We start from the raw sequence: 22,249 nt of genomic DNA on the forward strand, positions 1-22,249 counted from the left end.
GCTAGGCCTACTTGTTTTGTCTTTCAGAATATTTATATGTTTAAAAAATATATATATAACTAATAAATAATGCATTTCAATGTGTTGCCTTGTCATAGCGCCATAACACATCATTTACACTGGAAGATCATTTGAAATGTATTCATAATCAAGGATGTATTAACAGTCTATTTTGGTCTCAGGGTCACAATCCTTTTTTGAAAGAATTTATGCAAATAACCCATGTCTAGAAAATGTACTTCATCATCGATAAAACATTACTAATATAAGTGTAGGCCTACTACAAATTTGAAGCATAGTTTGTAATTATTAATACACATATAATAGAATATAACAATATAATGTAATAGTGCTTTATTAGTAGTAGTTTTAGTATTAGTAAACTATTAGTATTATTTTTCTACTTGGATGAACTTTTAGCCATTGAACTAAATTCAACTGGTTCGATAGACAGAGGTTCCTATAATGTTTAGAGATACAGTGAACGAATTAAGAAAAAATACAGGGATTATAGGAATACATTTAGTCAAAACAATTCAGTTTCAAGTTTAAATGTAACGTGCACAAGTACAGTGAAATGCCTTTCTTTGAGTTTGCAAGAAAAGCATTTGACTGCACTTGTGCATATGACATTAAAACTTGAAACTTAAATATGCCAATCAGAAAATAATTGACAAAGGCACCTATATCGAAAAACGAATTGTGTTACTTTGTATGAGCCGCTTAATCAATGTCAACACATATTCAGGCTATGGTATCATTTCAAGAGACGAGAATGTCACTCCATCGTTTATATGTCGTGTTCAGGTACATTTTCTGTTCGTAAATAGAGGGCTTTTAATTGCATTCATGATATAAAACCTAGGCTACGTGCAGTGACAAGGCATGAGCAACACATAATGTATATCCAAATCACCGAACCAAGAAAACATCCTCATCACGTCGCACTACATGAGAAAGAGACGCTGATTTCATTGCGTCAACAAGAATGTAACTAATTTAAGTGTATGTTCCAGTTTTAAATGACCAACAATGTGAGATGTGAGATGATGTTGTTATTTCGAAAGCACTGCCTACATTTTGTTGTTCTTTATGCGGTACTATTAAATAGGCTATGTGTCAACATCACACATATATTCTAATGGTTGGTAAAGCTGATTAATAGATAGAGGCCGCCCCAGGAATAAGTTAAACAAACAGTAGGTATAATAATTCCAAATCTAACTTTTTTTGGCAACATCCAAAGATTCAGTGAATAATCCTGTTCAAGACAAATCAAGCAGTGATATTGGTACTCACAACTTATTTGCACGTGCTGCGGAAGGAATATAGTGAAGGGATGTACACTCATCGTATTTCTAAATCCACCAAACTATTTCAATTTAAGTGGAACTCTCTCTCAGTCACTCACTCTCTCACTCTCTCACTCTCTCGCTCACTTTCTCTCACACACACGCGCACGCACGCACGCGCACGCACGCACACACGCACACGAAAACACACACACACACACACACACATGCGCATTCATCCATACACACATGCTGATCAAGTAGACAGCAAACCCGGTTCCAAACAAACAGATAAAGCAACACCTCATGTCACGATGCCTCTCCCCTGTTTGACCTAGATATTCTGTGTATGTCGGCTATGTTTCATGTTTTACATGTATGTAGCTCTGTACTTGAGCTGTTCTTGTCTATTAATATTATGCATTATGTCATGTTTCATGTTTTTTTTGTGGACCCCAGGAAGAGTAGCTGCTGCTTTCACAACAGCTACTAGGGATCCTAATAAAATACCCCAAATCACACAAACAGGCCCATTTAGACTTACTGCATGGTGTGAGCGTACACAGAGAGGTGTTTAGAGTGAGGGGCTGAGGAGCCATACTGTCAATGAAATGAAGCCAGCTTCTCATCCCTCTTGCTCATTGGCCTTGGCTCCTCCTCCAGCCTCCTCACTAGGTCTCTATTTGAGCTCTGTGGGCTCTGAAGAAAACAGACGCATGAGTAAAGGAATAGAGGGCTACTCCTCTCCTCCTCTCCTCCCTTCCCACTTTTTCTCCTCCATTCACCGAGCTGAGAGAACACTCCCCAGGCTGGACCTCCAGACAGCACCTCTCTCTGTCCACACAACAAAAGAAACACCATTGTTTCACCTTCGTTTGGGGGCAACTGTCTGTGTTTCCCTAGATACAAAGATTGCCGTCTTCCTATGTTACAATGAGGCTTTGTTGGGCGTGAACTTCCACAGAACCAGGAGCCGGGTACATCAGAACGCCGAAGAAGACTTAGGTCCATTTTCCGAGCGACCCTGTCGGGGTTTTGGACAGACTGGTTTCAGGGTGCGGTTGCTCCGCCAGAGATGGGCTCAGATGTGCGTGATCTCAATGCCCTGCTGCCCCCGGTGCCATCCTTGCCAGGGGGGAACGGGAATTGTACCCTGCCCGTCAGCAGTGCTCCTCAGTGGGGCCCCGTACTGGACTTCCACACTGGCACCCCCTACAGCTCGCTGGCACCCCACCCCTTCATCAAGCAGGAACCCAGCTGGAGCTCTGGAGACCCCCATGAGGACCCCCACTGCGGCCTGAGCGCCTTCACTGTGCACTTCTCCGGCCAGTTCACTGGCACAGGGGCCTGCAGGTACGGGGCCTTCGGGGCTCCCCCTCCACCCAGCCAGCCCCCACCAAGCCAGCCAAGGATGTTCAGCAACGCACCCTACCTGACCAACTGTATGGACACCCAGCCCCCCTCCAGGAACCAGGGTAAGATGAACCATAATCATCTCTTCTGGAGATTAGTGTAGTGAAGCGTTACTGTGGTTGCACGAAGACTTGATATTAGGTTAAATACGATATTTTAATTCTCAGAAAGAATGGATTTGTTCCGTGTTGTTCAAAGTAGTTTTAAGGAGTTACGTTTCTAGTCCTGTAATAATTTTGCGAATTTATGCTTTTCTTATGATTTGACTATATTCCCTGCCGACACTTTTTTTGCTGACTCTAGTGATGTACATTTGTCTGTAGTTCACGATCAATAAAGAAACAAATGATTAATAGATACACCTGGAGAAAAAGGTCCTATGAACAGTAAATGCATTCGTCATTGCAAGGAAACTTGTGTTTTGTTATGCTATTGTATAGTGTGTCAGTGATACTCACTGATCTTATTGTCAGCACAATTCAATGAAAGTGTGTTGACATGAGTTTCCAATTGAGAAAATCTCTGCATTTGCTATGCTCTTTTCTTTATTACCTTATCACAATTTTCACAAACTTATGATTGATTTAGCAAGTTTATAATTAGTGCGTTGCATACATATATATATATATATAAAAAAAAAAGTTTAGTGCCGCTCACTGAACTTAGTACTGTTTAAATGATTTACCAGTAGTATATTCCGCTGCAGTGAGTCAATTTCATAACGAATGATATTATGCATTACTGACATTGCTTCTAGATGAATGTGCCCTATTAACAAAGTGTTATTTCAAACAGAATAGATTAATTTCATCACGAATGGATGTACAATTTGATCTCTGAAATTGTAATAGCAGTAGCTGTGTTGTAGTTCAGCTGATCATACAGTTGCCAATCCTCATACAACCGCAGGACTCTTAAATATTTGATTATACTAAAAAAACTTGTGTTTTTTATTTATTTTTACAACTGAATCTCAAATACAAATGTTTAAGAGTCCTGCGAGAGGTTAATATACATAGCTACTGAACGTTCAGTATTATGCTGAACCATTCATTAGCCATGGCATTAGGCCACTGAATAGGCTATAGAAGAGTATGCTAATGTGTTACAAATTAAGGGGAAATGGCTCAGTGATGACAGAAAAGGTCATTATTTTTTAACTTGTATTATGACATGAACTAATCTCAGTAGAGTTCCTTAAATCAATAAAGTTTATCTGAAGCTGACCAATTGTGAGTGTGACATATACTTGGCTTCTGATTTCCAAGAAAAAAAGAAAAGATTATTATGCCTCAGTTTACACTTTGACCTGAGCTATTTATAATCAAGCTCTGGGATTTCTTTTTAGGGCTGTTGGGGGTCACCAATGTTCACACACCAAATGTAATCAGTCTGCACTTTTAACAGAGGATTAATTAGAAATAACATCAGTTTCAAAGGGCTCGTCCAACCTTCAACCCACTTATCACACCCCTTCTGTGCCTGGCCAGGCAGTACAAACAAGCATGGCTCAGACTCATGCGGGTCACTTTCACTAGATACTAAGACAATGATGGTCACTGAGGGAATATCCACCGTAGTCATGCTGTGTTTACATTTAAAATATGAAACTTGAAAGTCAAAACGAGTTAGTGTGAGGACAGGTATTTTGTGTGCAGTAGTGTCTGTGCCATTAAAGTGTACTTGTGTGTGTGTGTGTGTGTGTGTGTGTGTGTGTGTGTGTGTGTGTGTGTGTGTGTGTGTGTGTGTGTGTGTGGGAAGTTTACTTGAATGGAAGCCGAGGAAAAGAGAATAGTCTAGTTAAGGTATTATAGTAGGGACTTTCCTTGAACAAAATTATTAAAAACTGCAAATATTTGTATTACCCTTCAATGGGTTATATTACCCTTCAGAACCCTTTTTGTTATGTATAGTATTTTTTAATTAACGTGTTGTTTCTAAGTATCATTCTGATATTCCAACAGTCACACAGTTTTATTGTTGACTTCCCTTGGTTTACCATACTGGTTGACATTTTTAATACACGGAAATTCTGTAATAACTTATACAAGATTTGTAGGCTACTTCTTGACCCGCTTTTTCAAAACGAACAATAAAAAAAGACACTTATCGAAGTACAATTACTGGGAAAATATAGATGGAATTCCGAAATGGATTAATATCTATACAGTCACTGTGATATTAGTTTTTATTGTTGAAGGCACAAATTTATAGAATTAGACACTTTGTATCTGACTATTGATCAATTGGGTTACCGGTTGACAATTCACAATTCTGTAATATTTTAACTCTTTGGGAGTCAGTAAAAACTCTTTACAATTTATTATTACATTGATACTATACTGTAAGTAATACGCATAAGGCCGTGGTTCAGTGATTTACATTTGACTACTTGTCCTTATAATAAATGGCTTGTGAATGATTCATAATCTTTTCAGCAAAAGTAATAATCAGACCATCAAATAAATTATTACAATTAATGTGCAACGCATTATATTTTAGAAGATATATGCAGTGCCTTCGGAAAGTATTCAGACCCCTTGACTTTTTCCACGTTTTGTTACATTACAGCCTTATTCTAAAATGGATTAAATACTTTTCCCCCCTCATCAATCTATACACAATACCCTATAATGACAAAGCAAAAACAGGTTTTTAGAAATGTTTGCTAATTTATTAAAAATAAAAAACTTAAATATAACATTTCCATAAGTATTCAGACCCTTTACTCAGTACTTTGTTGAATCACCTTTGGCAGCGATTAGAGCATTGAGTCTTCTTGGGTATGATGCTACAAGCTTGGCACACCTGTATTTGGGGAGTTTCTCCCATTATTCTCTGCAGATCCTCTCAAGCTCTGTCAGGTTGGATGGGGAACGTTGCTGCACAGCTATTTTCAGGTCTCTCCAGAGATGTTAGATCGCGTTCAAGTCCGGGCTCTGGCTGGGTCACTCAAGGATATTCAGGGCTGGTCCCGAAGCCAGTCTCACAGTCCCTGCCGCTGAAAAACATCCCCACAGCATGATGCTGCCACCACCATGCTTCACCATAGGGATAGTGCCAGGTTTCCTCCAGATGTGATGCTTAGCATTCAGGCCAAAGAGTTCAAGCTTAGTTTCATCAGACCAGAGAATCTTGTTTCACATGGTCTGAGAGTCTTTTAGATTCCTTTTGGCAAACTCCAAACCGGCTGTCAGGCCTGATTGGTGGAGTGCTGCAGAGATGGTTGTCCTTCTGGAAGGTTCTCCCATCTCCACAGACAAACTCTGAAGCTCTGTCCGAGTGAACATTGGGTTTTTGGTCACCTCCCTGACCAAGACCCTTGTCACCCGATTGCTCAGGTTGGTCGGGCAGCCAGCTCTGGGAAGAGTCTTGGTGGTTCCAAACTTCATCAATTTAAGAATGATGGCGACCACTGTGTTCTTAGGGACCTTCAATGCTGCAGAAATGTTTTGGTACCCTTCCCCAGATCTGTGTCTTGACGCAATGTTGTCTCGGAGCTCTTCGGACAATTACTTCTACCTCATGGCTTGGTTTTTGCTCTGACCTGCACTGTCAACTGTGGGACCTTATATAGATATGTATGTGCCTTTACAAATCATGTCCTAGCAATTGAATTTACCACAGGTGGACTCTAATCAAGTTGTAGAAACATCTCAAGGATGATCAATGGAAACAGGATGCACCTGAGCTCAATTTCGAATCTCATAGCAAAGGATCTGAATACTTATGTAAACAAGGTATTTCTGTTTTTTTACGTTACCATTATTGGGTATTGTGTGTAGATTGCTGAGGATTTTTATTTAATTAATCAATTTTAGAATTAGGCTGTAACGTAACAACATGTGGAAAAATCAAGGAGTCTGAATACTTTCCAAAGGCACTGTATATGGCAGAAAATTCTGGTCACTTCATAGGTGCATTTGGTTTTCTTCACATCCCGCTCTACTGCAGTGCGTAAAGCAGACTGGTTCAAGGTGAGGACACTACCACACAAACTCCCTGGGCAGTGCCCTTCACTATGCCCCCTTGTGTCCCAGACCAGCCCAGGAGGCTACCCAGCCCTATGTAAGCCTACTGTAATGGGGATCATTCCTGTCCTCCTCTCCACTGTCAAGACAGAGATGAGTGGAAGACAAATAGAGCTCTTTAATGAGTTTTGAGTAAACCCTGCTGGGGCGCTGGTGAAAGTGGCTGTGGTGTGCACTTACTGGCGTCGGTGTTGGTTGGTGTGTGATTGATGAACTGGTGCTCCACCCTGGGTCAGACATAGACATGATTAAGCCTTGAACCTGGTGTCAGCCCTCCAGTGTCCTGCCACAGTTTGTTTTCACTCCGGACGCTTTCACTCTCACCCCAACGCAGGGGCAACTGGAGTTTGAGGAGGGAAGAGGAAGGTAATTTACTACCCATTCAATACAAAAGGTTATGGTTCTGAATGTTAACGGATAAGCTAAATCTGAATTTATAAAGTAACTTTTCACATGCAAACATGTTTTTACGTACTTTCCATGGTCTGAAAAACCTTGATATTATTAATTTAGTTTTTCTAAACCGCTCTTCTTTGTCTTCACAGGTTACAGTGCTTTCGATGGTACCAGTAATTACGGTCACACTCCCACACACCACTCCTCCCAGTTCCCCAACCACTCCTTTAAACATGAAGACTCCCTCGCTCAGCAGACCAGTATGGGTAAACAGCACAATATTCTCACCTAGATTCCTGCTTGTGTGTGTGTGTGTGTGTGTGTGTGTGTTTGTGAGCGAGCGAGCGAGTATTAAAATATATATGTGTGTAAACACGTGTATTGTGAACTCCATACTCCTCGCCTAGGGAGTGGCCTCCATCTTAAAGTCACTGCGAGGTTAAGTCTTACAGTGACCTTCACGTCAGTGTCCTAAATCACTACCATCTTGGGTTTTTCATTTTCCTTTTCTTCATCCATGGCCCTCCTGTTAGTAAACGGCTGAACGTGTGTTGTTAATTTTATATCTGTGATGTTGTAAATTTCAGACTCTCTTCATGGAAATGATAACTGTAGGAAACAGCGATACAAGATTGTTGGAATGTTTAGAACTGCCCTGGGACCAATTCACAATATGTGGAGGCAGAGCCAAAGCAGAGATCCTTCATTTGCGCTTTGAAAAAGCAAAAAGATTCAGTGTGCTTTACGGCTTCAAAGAAGAGCCTCTTGTTTGTATAAGTGCTGTGTACATTCGGGCCACAGGTCACAGGTTTCCTTCACAATTTCCATTTCAGGATAGTTTTTCTTAGAGAAGGATCCATTCGTTCAGAGATGACTTCCCTGAAAAGCTTTATAGCTAATGTGGCTCTTCTTTCTTTGACCCATACCCACATCACTCGTAAAACGGCAAAGTGCTTCAATTGAAACATTTTGTTTGTTCACGCACAGAAAGTGAACCATCAGACAAAAATGTTTACTATTGTTACTCTCTCATAGCCGTGCGTCTGGGTCGTCGAGAGAAATAAAGGATCGGGGAACTCACTTCCAGTGTAGTCGTGAAGCTGTCTTTTATCCTTAGGACTGTCCCATGATACTGTTTAAATTCTCAATCTGTCATGTGTTTAGTTGGTGGGTGATAATTGAGATGAACAGTAACGGTTTCATTTGTCTGCTTGTGTAGGTGAGCAGCAGTATCCTGTCCCTCCACCCGTGTATGGATGTCACACCCCATCAGACAGCTGTGCAGGCAGCCAAGCACTACTGCTAAGGAACCCTTACAACAGGTAGGCGCTCCACTACAGTTGCTTCACTTGTTCTTACCTGACATCACATCCCTGCCACTCACCTTAGCCCCATCCTTATCAGTCCCATAAGCCCCATTCGAATAGGCCTACCACTCACCTGTCATCTATTGCCACAAAGCAGCAGGCTGACAGGCAGAAATCTTACTAAGGAATCCTGTTTGTAGTGACTATCGTCTTGTTAACGGTAGCTAGGATGCTCTAAGGACAATCTGTACAGGATGTTCACCTGTGTAGTAGTCTTAATCTGGCCAAGGTTGTGCTTGCCCTCAGCCAGATTGTCTGCTAAGACAATAATCAGCAGCATTGTGGTTCTAAAATGTCACGCTGCCATTGAGCACGCCCAGTGGCTAGAGGAAGTAAAGTAACAGGGAAAGGAAGTTGGACAGAAGGAGAACATCCTGATTTTCAGTCAGGAAATTATCAAAATAAAGCCATTTGTCGACATTGTACTCTCAAAACCTTCCATTGGACTAAATCCACCGCAGTCCTTCTTGACTAAGAATAGTTTAATATAAAAGCACATTTACCGTGTTGTGTTCACGTTGAAAGTTAGTTGTCTTGCGGAAAAAAATACTTCAAGTAGATGGTATGGATGAGGACCATGTCCAGATAAACTCCTAACAGTTGTCAAGACAGAAGCAGTGCTCAGTAGGCCAAGATAAACAGTGTAATCCACTACTGCTTTTCCAGTCTTAGACCAATGTTGAATTCTTCCTAAAAAAAAAAGTAGCTCACTGTCCTCTGAGTGGAGAGAACCCCATTGTAACCTCGCACAACTGTTAACCAGTGGTAGAAAAAGTACCCAATTGCCATACTTGAGTAAGAGTAAAGATCCCTTAAAAGAGAAAATGACTCAAGTAAAAGTGAAAGTCACCCAGTAAAATACGACTTGAGTAAAAGTCTAAATGTATTTGGTTTTAAATTGACTTACGTATCAAAAGTTAATGTACTTGCTCAAATATATTTAAGTATCGAAAGTAAAAGTAAAAGTATAAATAATTTCAGATTCACTATATCAAGCAAACCAGAAGACACAATTTTCTTGTTGTATTATTTTACGGATAGGCATACTCTAATACTCAGAAATAATTTACAAACAAAGCATTTGTGTTTAGTGAGCCTGCCAGATAAGAGGCAGTAGAGATGACCAGAAATGATGTGTGTGAATTGATGTGTGTGAATTGGACCATTTTCCTGCCCTGATAAGCATTCGAAATGTAACGAGTACTTTTGGGTGTCAGGGAAAATGTATGTAGTAAGAAGTACATTATTTTCTTTAGGAATGTAGTGGAGTAAAAGTCAAAGTTGTCCAAAAATATGAATAGTAATGTAAAGTACAGATACTCCAAAAAACTACTTAAGTAGTACTTTAAAATATTTTTACTTCAGTAAAAAACACCACTGCTGTTAACTCACTGGTCTTGAGACGGCACAAAATTAGCTTGCATTCCTCGAATAGCTTTAACATTTTGTTTTCAGCTCAAGGGAACATAAAGATTCAAAATAAGAGGATAGTAGATAATGGGAGTGTGTTAGACATGGTCTGGAAGCCCATTATTCAGGTTCTGCTCCTCCTGATATCCTCCTGATATCTGTTGGGGAAGGGAAGGGGCTGGGAATACTCAAATCAAAGCCGCTCTCTAATCAAATTCCTGGTACCAACAGCTCTGTATTTATACAGTGAGACTGCAGTTATGCACTTTCTAATGATTTGGAAGTACATTAAGTAAAAACAAGCTAGGAACAAGGTTTCTTCGGGAAGCGCTGGTGTAGAGGATGAAGACTGGTGTCCCCCCCCCCCCCCCAAAAAAAGCTCTAGAGCACCTTGAATCAAAATACCCAAACATTTGGTTATTTTATCAAGATAGTCTCAGGTGTGTATAGAACTTGTCATAGAGGACTTTACCTAAAGTTCACAGTGTACCAGTGGCAATTTTAGCATGTAAATCTTGGTGGTGCAAAAAAATATATTTTTATTATGTATGCCAGCAAAGCCACCACACAACACTAAACAATACATTAATTGCACTAGAATGGTGACAAACGGTGACCAAAAACTGTTGTGTATGGGCCTACATAAAGCTATCCCAACAGCAGTCCCAACACCTTACCACTGCTACACCCGGCTATCAGCGGAGCCTTGTCTGGCAATGAAACAGTTAATTCAGCCTCATTTACTGTCTTTTAAAAAAACATAGGCGGACTTGTTTAAACAAATGTGGTTTCTACTGACAATTGAGATGTACAAACTATGGCATAAGGGAAAGACGAGCGGATTAGAGGCAATCCGTAATTTTGATTAAGATATCAATGAGCGAGCTAGTACGGATGTTGTCAATTTAACTATTTGTTCAGCACTTTTGAAATGTACAGCGACAGAATTCAGAACATAGGCCGTTCTTACAGTATTCTCCCTGTACAGCAAGTCAGAACCGCAGGATAAATAAAGGGGCCATATAAGCAGACAATGAATGCTCTTACAATATTCAATGATTCAATTTCTCTAAAACAGGCTATAGGCTACATGTACAAGTGCAACACCAAGTCAGAATAGTAGGCAAAATTAAGATTATTAAATTATTAGGGTGAGGCACATGGGCTACTAACATCTTACTACATAGCATACACTTAGTATTACTTTCTTAGCTACAGTATACATATCTCCCTGTCATATTACATCATTTATGCAGCAGCAAACAATATGTTTTTGGACTCACCTTTTGCTGTAGTCACTTCCTTCCATACAACTCATTGTTGAATTTACGATTTCCAACTTGTTGTGTAATGTTTATGTCCGATGGCCGATGAGCACTGATACGCTTTATCTCTAATTTCTCCTCATTATTTATCTTCAAATGACAAGGATTAAAAAGGATTTGCCAGTAGATTGTTGACTTGATTGATGATGATGACTGCTAGCTAAGATTTTGAAAGTATGACGTTGACATGATCAGCTACTGTACCTATAACGTGATGTTACATCATTATATCTGTGGCCAATGACCTTGAGCCTTCTTGGATGGGCACTTCTAATGTATCTCTATGTTAGAGCCCAAAGGGCTCGAATTTTCGAGGTCTCCCCTTAGACTTCGCAGTGTCGTAGTTTCCCCATGAGTGACAGAACACTGAGCCAATCATGGCACACCGCTCCGTATTTCCTGCTGGCTTGCCCCACCACCACCACCATAGAAAGCACTGAGCTGGGCTGAAACACCTGCCTTTTGGAGCTGCATCATTCAAGAAGAAAAAAAGAGACCATGTTTGTGTGCAGCTTTATTAACTCAATAATATATATATATTTTTACATTGTTTGCAAACTGATATGTGACACGTATTAATGCCAAAATAACATGCAAAACAGGCAAGCCCCACCCCATTTTTTGCCAAAAATGTGGGGCTCAAAACAGGCTCTGCCCCACCTACCCTGAATGACGGGTTGCCACTGCAGTGTACTAACAATGGGCACACCCTCAAGACTGAACTGTGACACTTTCTGTCATCCAAATTGCTGAATTGATTTGAACTAAAAAACTACAGCCTAAAAAGTCAAAACTCTTCTGAGCACTGTTGGGGTAAGTCGTGCCAAAGGGTTAGTTGAGCCACCACTTGTTTTTAGAAAACCATACACAAAATTAATAATGTGACCAAATATTTAGGAAGAGGTCGTAATTTTATGGAGTCTGTGAAGGAATAAACCACATGGAAAAAGTGGTAAGCAAGTGAGGTAAAAATAAAACGGAGTTCAATTAATTTATTGTGTTATAGGTTTCAAGATGCTTGTATCTAAACCAAAGTAGATCGTTGTAAGACAGTTGGTGTCTCTGTAAGCTATAATATGAGGTCTTAAACCTAGCATTAAAGTGCATCCTTGTAGCTGTGTGGGCTAATAGTCAAAATGGTTGCTTTGGTGTAAATTGTGCCATTTGGCAAGGGGCAAGTTGAGAAAATGGCTAATCAATCTACCCCATACAAATGATGATTACATTTAGTCAGTTTTATGCATAATATGCATAGTATTTTGAAGACACCTCGCATTTGCGTGATTAGTCATGTTGAAATGATGAAAAATGCCATCCTCAGTTGGGTGCGCCCCCCTCTAGGGCTAGGCCACAATTGAAGTGTTTTTTCCCCATGCGTAATGCAAGGAATAATCCCTGGGATATGACGTTACACCTGGGCCTGACCTATTGTTAAAAGTGTATTATTTTGTTTTTACAAAGTGTTTAGAAATGAGTCCCAATGCTTACCCTGGCCTTAAACTCAATTTACCTCGTAAGTTGTGCCAAGAGACCACTTTTTTTTTGGACAAGCTTTTTTCAAATTTGTAATGTTTACACGAATTCTGATTATTTCCAGGGATAGACAACATCCTAAAATATGTGTATATATCTTTGATCAAAATAATACTATGTTTCCCTTGACGGAGTGTTGCTGAATGTAATAAATGACTCTAGATACTCCACTCTCCCTTATTTTATGTAGGTACCAAACAGAGTGCAGGCTACTACGGTCAATGTGCAGGGTACCAGGCACCAGAGCATCCCAGCGCAGTGAGCTGTTCCTGTGGTATGATAAAACGATGTGATGTCAGGGGCGGCAGTGATTTACATTGACATTTTAGTCATTTAGCGGACGTTCTTATCCAGAGCGACTTACAGGAGCAATTAGGGTTAAGTGCCTTGCTCAAGGGCACATCAACATGTTTTTCACCTAGTCAGCTCGGGGATTTGAATCAGCGACCTTTCGGATACTGTCCCAATAAATCAAAAGTATGCGTTTGGGAAAGCACCTGGCAGGTTAACTAATGGTCCTGGCGTCTGATGCTTAGTAACGGATTGCTTATTTGGTTCTGAGTGATGGAGGGCTGTAATTATTTGTGTGGGAGGATCCTCATTGTGCAGTGTATTCAAGAGCCGTTACCCAGGATGCACTTGTATAGATGGGGCCAAATGTTATAATCCTCTCTCTTGTGGCGCTTGTCCACACTGAAAACAGTGGTGCCACCGCTGGACGTCCTCGCCCGAGGAATACATTCCTAGCGGTGACCATTTATATCAAATGGCATCTCAGCCGGAATGTACGGCAACGGAACCCTGTTAACACGCTGGCTTCCACCATTAAGAGGTATGTCGACATGACCAGTTCCTGTCATCTGAAGAACTCCTATTTGATCTGGATTAACAGTCGTCAATCTGCACTTGTCTCAGAATAGCAGTGGGGGTGGGTGGAGGGGGCGGAGGGAGGGGGCGGAAGGGGCGGGGGTTGGGGGGCTCCCTTCATTAAATCACACGTTTGACCACTCACGGGCATTGCTGAGGTATTTGATTTTGCGGCAGAGTGGGACTCCACAGGGGCCCTGTCATTTCTCACTGAGGTGATTGGAAAGGAGAAAAGACCTCGTATCACAGAAGTCGCATACGGGTTGCTTGTTGTTTTACCTTAGCAAGTTCAGGTTGTGCCTGAAATGGTGCTTTCGGATGTTTTCCATGCCTGTGTGTGACCCTGATATGTTAAAGGTGACAAGCCATGATAGTGAGTCTAGGATCGTTTCAGAGGGCTATTTCTAGTTGAGGGGGAAACATCACTTTTTCTCCTGCTTTAGTGCTGTAATGAAAATATCCTCCTGCCTTCTTGCTTTCTTGTCATTTTTAGTGGCCCTCTTTTTCCAACTCCCTTTCCATCTCCTCCTGAACCTCCTCTCTTTCTGTTTTCGCCAGGTATCGTGTGCAGGTTAAATTAGCTTCTCTGTTTTGTACCTTCCTGTGAAATGTATCCTGCTATAATTTTCCCGTGCAGGGCATTAGCCTTGACCACAGTGGGACATGTAATGGAGGGGAAGGGCCCTGCACTGGGGAGTAGTGGAAGTGGATCAGTACACAATGGGATGGCTTTCCCCCTGGGATTCTCCAGCCAGGGTTACAGAGGCAGGGCTCAGTTAGACTGGAGGGGAGGGTCTGACCCTTCCACCACCTCCCCGAAAAAGCCAGCAAAGGCCGGGGTGACTGAATGATTAATCTGCTGCTAAATGAGAGGGACTCTGGTGCTTAGGCTGTGGAAAATCAGACTTGGAGTCTCATCTCCAGGGACTCACGCCAAAGTATGCAATGTGCCTCTTCCAGATAAACGCCACCACTCCCCCGTCTCTCTCCCCAGGCCCTGTCTCTCTCCCCAGGCCCTGTCTCTCTCCCCAGGCCCTGTCTCTCTCCCCAGGCCCTGTCTCTCTCCCCAGGCCCTGTCTCTCTCCCCAGGCCCCGTCTCTCTCTCCAGGCCCTGTCTCTCCCCAGGCCCTGTCTCTCTCCCCAGGCCCTGTCTCTCTCCCCAGGCCCTGTCTCTCTCCCCAGGCCCTGTCTCTCTCCCCAGGCCCTGTCTCTCTCCCCAGGCCCTGTCTCTCTCCCCAGGCCCTGTCTCTCTCCCCAGGCCCTGTCTCTCTCCCCAGGCCCTGTCTCTCTCCCCAGGCCCCGTCTCTCTCCCCAGGCCCTGTCTGCATACATTAACGTGAGCTTGAGGTGTTTAGCTCCACAGTGAATGAGTGAATGAATGAACTGTGAGGAGATTTATTGCAGCATGCAGCTTGCACTGTCCCGACTCCGGCTATCCTTGGAAAGAGTAGAGACAAATACAGCCTTATGCCTTCTCAACCATCTATTCATAATTTAACTGTACAGGATACAACCCCCTCCTTCCATGAAATACAAAAATGACGGACAGTTTTGTAAGACTAATAATATAACGGTATTGCCATCTGGTTATTATGAAACTAGATGTGACCCATAGCTGCCTTGAAATAGCTGCAGTGTGTGTAACTGAACCAACTTGAATGAATACTTTCGGGGGGCTACCTTCGTCTTTTGAGGGGTTAATAAGTGTTTAGCTAAAATTGCCATTTCTAAATTGAATAGTTTTTTACCTCATAAAATAAATAGGTTAGTACACAATGGATGGATAGCACACAATACCTGACCTGTGTTTGTTATTTCTACATATACCACAATGGATCATTGTCCTTTTGTGCTACTGTATGTCCTTATCCTGTACGTCTATTTGATTGAGAGTAGTGTGTGGGTGACAACACGTTTTGGCAGAAAGTCTTGCGGTGTTAACCAGTTGCTCTTTGATTTACTAAAACAGGCCCTTATTTATGGAAGAAAAATAAGTTAGTATGCAGCTTGAATTTGTGTTAATCCAGGGTTAGAGAGAGAGGCCAGTTACCGCCTAGCCGTATGAATAAATCTGGGAATGACAGGAAGTTAACCATTAGTCTTTCCTCCAAGTTCCACTTTGGATGCTTTAGGTGAATATACTGCACTGTGACCCGTAGAGCAATTTGCCCCTATGTCAAGACAAGTTATAGCTGGTGATTTTGCTGCATTTATTTATTGGGAGCTTTTACCTGCTGTGCATGCTATTGAAATACAATGCCAATGCAACTTTGCTGAACTGGCTTACACAGATAAGAGTGGGAAACGCTTAAACGACAACGTTTATTTACGAGTGGGAGACCCTTTCTTAACAACTTTCCCCTATATTTCAGGAGTGGGGCCGTTTACGGCAACATTTTACAGTACATTTAACGGGGTGGAAGACAATAGCCATTCATCCTACGATTCATCCTACAATACATCCTACAATTCATCCTACATTTTCTTGCCTTTCACTCAGTCCGCTCTTAAAACTGCTGAATGCTCTTGAACAGTTTTTATGTGAATTGTAATTTAGCAGACAAAATAGGAAACGGTCACATATTTCCTCACTAAAAATGCTCTTGTGTCTTTCTCTCTGTGGACAGCCATGCTACGGGCTATGAGAGTGACCCCAGCAATCCCATGGTGTATAGCTGCAGCACCCAGTACCGCATCCACACCCACGGAGTATTCAGAGGCATACAGGTCAGTTCTGTCCTCTCACGGCTTCTGAGTTCGCATCCAGGTCACACACTCTGATTCCTCTCTCCATACACATCTTTGCTTATGTGATCAGGGCCAAGGTCGGGACGTGGAGCACAGACGAACACTTTCTTGCATGAACACACATGTACACACACACATGTACACACACACATGTACATACACACATGCACACACACACACACACACATACACACACACACACACACACACACCCTAAATGCCAGCACAAGGTCATCCTCTACTCCCGAGCTCCAGGCACTGCACGGGTGCTGGCAGAAGAGGAGGAGGTGGGAGAGACTAGAGAGATACAGTACAGGAGGGAGAGAGAGAGAGCGAGAGAGAGAGAGCGAGAGAGAGAGAGAGCGAGAGAGAGAGAGAGCGAGAGAGAGAGAGAGAGAGAGAGAGAGAGAGAGAGAGAGAGAGAGAGAGAGAGAGAGAGAGAGAGAGAGAGAGAGAGAGAGAGAGAGAGAGAGAGAGAGAGAGAGAGAGAGAGAGAGGAGAGAGAGAGAGAGAGAGAGAGAGAGAGAGAGAGAGAGAGAGAGAGAGAGAGAGAGAGAGAGAGAGAGAGAGAGAGAGAGAGAGAGAGAGAGAGAGAGAGAGAGAGAGAGAGAGAGAGAGAGAGAGAGAGAGAGAGAGAGAGAGAGAGTTAATAGCCTGACGCAATGAGCAGACTATGCGAGAGGAAGCAGTCCTCTGCCAGAACAGTTGAGACATTTAAAAGGCATCTCAGGATGAAAAGGGACGAGGAATCACTTTCAAGAAATCCATTAGCAATAAAGCCACAGGTTCCTTACACAGGCCCATGTTAATAAATCATTAGCTCTTCATTAATGTCCGTCAGCAGCTTTAAAGCACAGAGAGAGCAGAGATTCTCCAGACCTATTCCCGTTGAAAAATGGGAATTTTGGTACTACATCCGTCTCTTTCTCCCTTCTCATTGTTCTCAAGTGAAATGAATTCAGTAAAACCTCATTCACAAAATGAATCGCATAAGTATGCTTAATCACATAAGTATGCAAAAGTACACTGAGTGTACAAAAACGTTAAGAACACCTGCTCTTTCCATGACATGGAAGGTGAATCTACTATCCTTTATTGATGTCACTTGTTACCTCCACTTCAATCAGTGTAGATGAAGGGGAGGAGACAGGATAAAGACTTTTAAGCCTCGAGACAATTGAGACATGGATTGTGTATGTGGGCCATTCAGAGGGTGAATGGGCGAGACAAAAGATGTACGTGCCTTTGAACGTGGTGTTAGTAAGTGCCAGGCGCACCTGTGTCATGAACTGCAACGCTGCTGGGTTTTTCACACTAAGCAGTTTCCCGTGTGTTTCAAGAACGGTCCACCACCCAAAGGCCATCAAACCAACTTGACACAAACTGTGGGAGCCAACATGGGCCAGCATGAACACCTTGTAGAGTCCATGCCCAGACAAATTGAGGCTGTTCAGAGGGCAAAAAGAGGTGCAACTCAACATTAGGAAGGTGTTCCTAATGTTTGGTGTACTCAGTGTATATTTTTTGAAAGTCATGTTCAAGTTGTACGTGGACACTTGGTGCTCAGAAAGCTTTCTATTTGACAATCCCAGCATTGGCTTTGCCCCCTCCGTGAAGTGGGGCGTCTAGACAAGGGACAAGTCAGGCATACGGTAGTGTCATAAAACACTGAAGTAATTTGCTTATCAATAGGCTGCTAACGCTATTTATTAGAGCGCCAGTGTGCCCACAGAGCCCATTACACTAAGCGCCTGCTAATGGACAGCAGATGGGTATCAGGGTCTGGGAGGGAGGGGAGGGAGGGAGGGAGGGGGGAGAGAGGGGAGCACAGGGGGGCACGGACAACTGAGATGGGGTCTGCCTAACGTCTGTGACTAACTGCTTTAGAGAGTAAATCAGTGGCATGGAGTAAATTTGACCAATCATTTTACGGCTAATTCCAGTATAATGAAGCCCCCCTTAGCAAGGTAATTACACTTCTTCTGCCTTTAAAAAAAAATGTGTTTATTATTTTTGAGTTACATTTTGCTGCAATAGACTAGTGGGTAGCTTAGTTACTATTATCTCTTCGTATGATATGTCGTGGTTCTAAACCTGTATCATGGCTCACTGTGTGTGTGTGTGTGTGTGTGTGTGTGTGTGTGTGCGCACGCACCCTTTCACAGGATGTCCGACGGGTGCCAGGTATCGCCCCCTGCCATTGTTCGCTCAGAGACCAGTGAGAAGAGGCCGTTCATGTGCACATATCCTGGCTGCAACAAACGATACTTCAAGCTGTCCCACCTGCAGATGCACAGCAGAAAACACACAGGTAAGTGCCAGGGCAGCCATAGATCAAGCGCTCATGAGACTAACATACCAGTGTATCAGGGATTCAGGTCTCGCTGTACCAAAGCCCTCTCTGTGTTCCCCTGGGCCCTCGCTCCAGGCGAGAAGCCCTACCAGTGTGACTTCACCGACTGTGGACGAAGGTTCTCCAGGTCCGACCAGCTGAAGAGACACCAGCGAAGACACACAGGTTTGCCCTCTCTCTCTCTCTCTCTCTCTCTCTCTCCCCCACTGCTTCTTTTTTTCTGGTTCCTTTTCCCTCTTTTCAGCTTCTCTGCTCGAGCTCCCTCCATCTCTCTGCCCTCTGTATTGTAAATAGAACGCTGTAGCTCGTGCTCCCTTTGGAATGGCTTCTCCCCTGGCCTCTGCTCTACTCTGTCTCTCTCTCTCTGTGTGTGTGTGTGTGTGTATATGTGTGCGTGTGCCTAGGGGTTAAACCGTTCCAGTGCGAGACGTGTCAGAGAAAGTTCTCACGGTCTGACCACCTTAAGACCCACACCCGGACTCATACAGGTAAAACAAGTGCGTAAACTTTGATTTTTCCACATTCTGCTTATTACTTAGCTAGTTACTTCACTTTTTCATGAACAGTCGGTAGGTAACGTCTCAAGGCTTTGGTGGTTTAGTATTCCAACTAATCTACGGTCTGTTATCATACTGGATGAAAATTGGTTAAAAAAAATAAGTCAGTTCATTGTAACAAATTACCTGTTACTGAAAGTGATCGAAAATGATCATAGGCAATTCATTCATCTCTTCCTCCCCTTCAGTAGGTTTAAACCTCAATACTCACTGACAGCGCTCCTCTCTCTCTCTCTCTCTCTCTCTCTCTCTCTCTCTCACTCTCACTCTCACTCTCTCTCTCTCTCTCTCTCTCTCTCTCTCTCTCTCTCTCTCTCTCTCTCTCTCTCTCTCTCTCTCTCTCTCACTCTCACTCTCACTCTCACTCTCACTCTCACTCTCACTCTCACTCTCACTCTCTCTCCCTCCCTCTCTCCCGCTCACTCTCCCGCTCACTCTCCTAGGTGAGAAGCCTTTCAACTGCAGATGGCCCAACTGTCAGAAGAAGTTTGCCAGGTCCGATGAGCTGGTTCGTCACCACAACATGCACCAGAGGAACCTGACCAAGCTCCAGCTGGCCATCTGAGCCAGAACTTAGCCAGCCTCACTGCTCTCAAACATCCTCCCTACATGAGACTGAATCCCCCAGCTCGCACGGGGGAGCAGCAGCAGAGCACGAGGCCGACAACATTGTTCATCTGCATGTTACCGTACAGCCTCACCAACGGACAGTTCTCCAAACAGTGCCACCTAGGGACAGTCCTCTGTTCATACACTCTGATTCAGAGGGTTATTTTAGTAAGATATATTTAATGAGGAAACCAAACAGTTTCTATCGCTTGTCAGTGTTCTATAGATGTGTATAACTTTTGTGCCCATTTCTCAGTTGAAGTATTACAGACTAATTTATTTGATCATACTTTTGTGAATTAAAATCTTTCACTGGAATGATTTCTGGAAAGGGGGATTTCTGGAAAGGGGGACTTTGGTCCGACAGTATCTTCATCATCGCTATTGTTCAGTCCACATCCCTGTGTTTTTGATTTGATCTGCACCGGGTAGTTGAAACATAAAACTACACTATGTCCGCTTTTGTCTGTGATGTTGTCTGTAAATATTGTTTCACTTTGACAGTGGATTTTGGGGCTGTGAGTTTAAACAAATATGTATCGGGCACACTGGCTATGTGGCCAAGAAGTTGTCATATTAAATGATGTAAATAATCAGACTGGACCATGGATTACATTCATATTCTTGCCATGGAAAATGTGACTTAAGTATTATAGTTTAGACTAGACCTACTTCGATAGATCCAGGAAATGCTTTTTTAAGTGTGTATTTCATAAGTCATAAAACAATTCTGATTTTTTTCCTCTGAAGTGTATTATAAATACATTACGGTCTGTTCCCATCTGTTGAAACTGTATTGTTCTTACTGTTTTTATACAGTATATATACTGATTCTGTTGTTGTTGTTGTTGTTATTTTTTCCCATTGCGTTCTGTATTAAAGCCCCCTCGGAGTGTGCACACTGCCTCGGCAGCTGTGTTGGCTCAGGGGCCAGGGTTGAGTTACTTTTGCCTTCACTAACAGGGCTGATCAACCGCGCTCCTGAGACCCACTGACCAGAGCGTAACCTGACCAGGTCATGAGCCCTTGTAAGTCACCTGACACAAGTTACCAGAGGAGGCTTATACTGGCCCGGTCTCCGAATAAAAATAGTTATGATAACAAAATACAACTCTTGACTGTAGCTAACATCCGCTGCTTTCTTTATCTCTGAGCAGATTCTTTTCAAATTCCTTGACTTCTGAGTGAAACAGGAGACGCAGATAAAAAATAAACGTGTTTTCTCTCAAACTCACTGTTCCTTGGGACTATTCATCTTAATTAAGCGGTGCAGTCTCCCTGCACTTAGAAAAAAATACACTTTTAATCCACTATTGTTGTTTTTCAAACAATAAAAAAATATCCACTTTAAGTTGGGAGTTTTTTTTATCGTTCGAAGTCTACGTAAATGCACTGTCAATGTGCAAACAACAAACAAAAAGCTTGGTACAATTTCAAAATGAATCACAGTTAGTTGTAAAACTTTAAAGCAGTGGAATTCAAACTTTTTCAGCTGGGACCGCAGTTATTCTGCCTGGACTCCATTTTTATCCAACAAAAATGTCTTGCGACTTCACCCCCAAATGTAATGACACAACCTTAAAATTGGTAGTTTTCGATTTTTACATAAACAAATCACCTTTAATAATTTCATTAAAATTTTTCATCAAAAGGAAAAGAAACCAATAAATTTACTGAATAAAATTTTATTTTTCTAATTGCCTTTCTCAAAAACATTTGTATATTGTCCAACATAATAATCTGTACTCTTCATTTTTTTTAACCTAAATATATAAATGTTTTGGGTCACTTACAATTTCCTTGTTTTAGAAAGAAAATAGTTTTTTTGTCCATTAAAATAACATCAAATAACATCAAATGTTGTAAATAACTATTGTAGCTGGTAACCAATTTTTATGGAATATCTACATAAGCGTACAGAGGCCCATTATCAGCAACCATCACTCCTGTGTTCCAATGGCACGTTGTGTTAGCTAATCCAAGTTTATCATTTTATAAGGCTAATTGATCATTAGAAAACCCTTTTGCAATTATGTTAGCACAGCTGAAAACTGTTGTTCTGATTAAAGAAGCAATAAAAAGGGCCTTCTTTAGATTAGTTGAGTATCTGGAGCATCAGCATTTGTGGGTTCGATTACAGGCTCAAAATGGCCAGAAACAAAGCACTTTCTTCTGAAACTCATCAGTCTATTCTTGTTCTGAGAAATTAAGGTTATTCCATGCGAGAAATTGCCAAGAAACTGAAGATCTCATACAATGCCGTGTACTACTCCCTTCACAGAACAGGGCAAACTGTCTCTAACCAGAATAGAAAGAGGAGTGGGAGGCCCCGGTGCACAACTGAGCAA

At 42.2% G+C, this 22,249-nt stretch overlaps 1 protein-coding gene across 1 annotated transcript; it reads left to right on the forward strand.

The window, feature by feature from the left end:
* The first annotated feature begins 1,990 nt into the window (after positions 1-1,990).
* On the forward strand, positions 1,991-21,252 carry LOC109889594 (Wilms tumor protein homolog A-like). Its single transcript, XM_020481143.2, is given in 9 exon segments — positions 1,991-2,767; positions 7,282-7,398; positions 8,352-8,454; positions 16,262-16,361; positions 18,548-18,570; positions 18,572-18,693; positions 18,811-18,900; positions 19,140-19,232; positions 19,736-21,252. Coding segments are annotated over 9 exon segments (1,170 nt in total). The 5' UTR covers positions 1,991-2,367; the 3' UTR covers positions 19,858-21,252.
* The last annotated feature ends 997 nt before the right edge of the window (positions 21,253-22,249 follow it).

Source organism: Oncorhynchus kisutch, linkage group LG4 (genome assembly GCF_002021735.2).
Source record: "Oncorhynchus kisutch isolate 150728-3 linkage group LG4, Okis_V2, whole genome shotgun sequence".
In the NCBI taxonomy this organism is placed as follows: domain Eukaryota; kingdom Metazoa; phylum Chordata; class Actinopteri; order Salmoniformes; family Salmonidae; genus Oncorhynchus; species Oncorhynchus kisutch.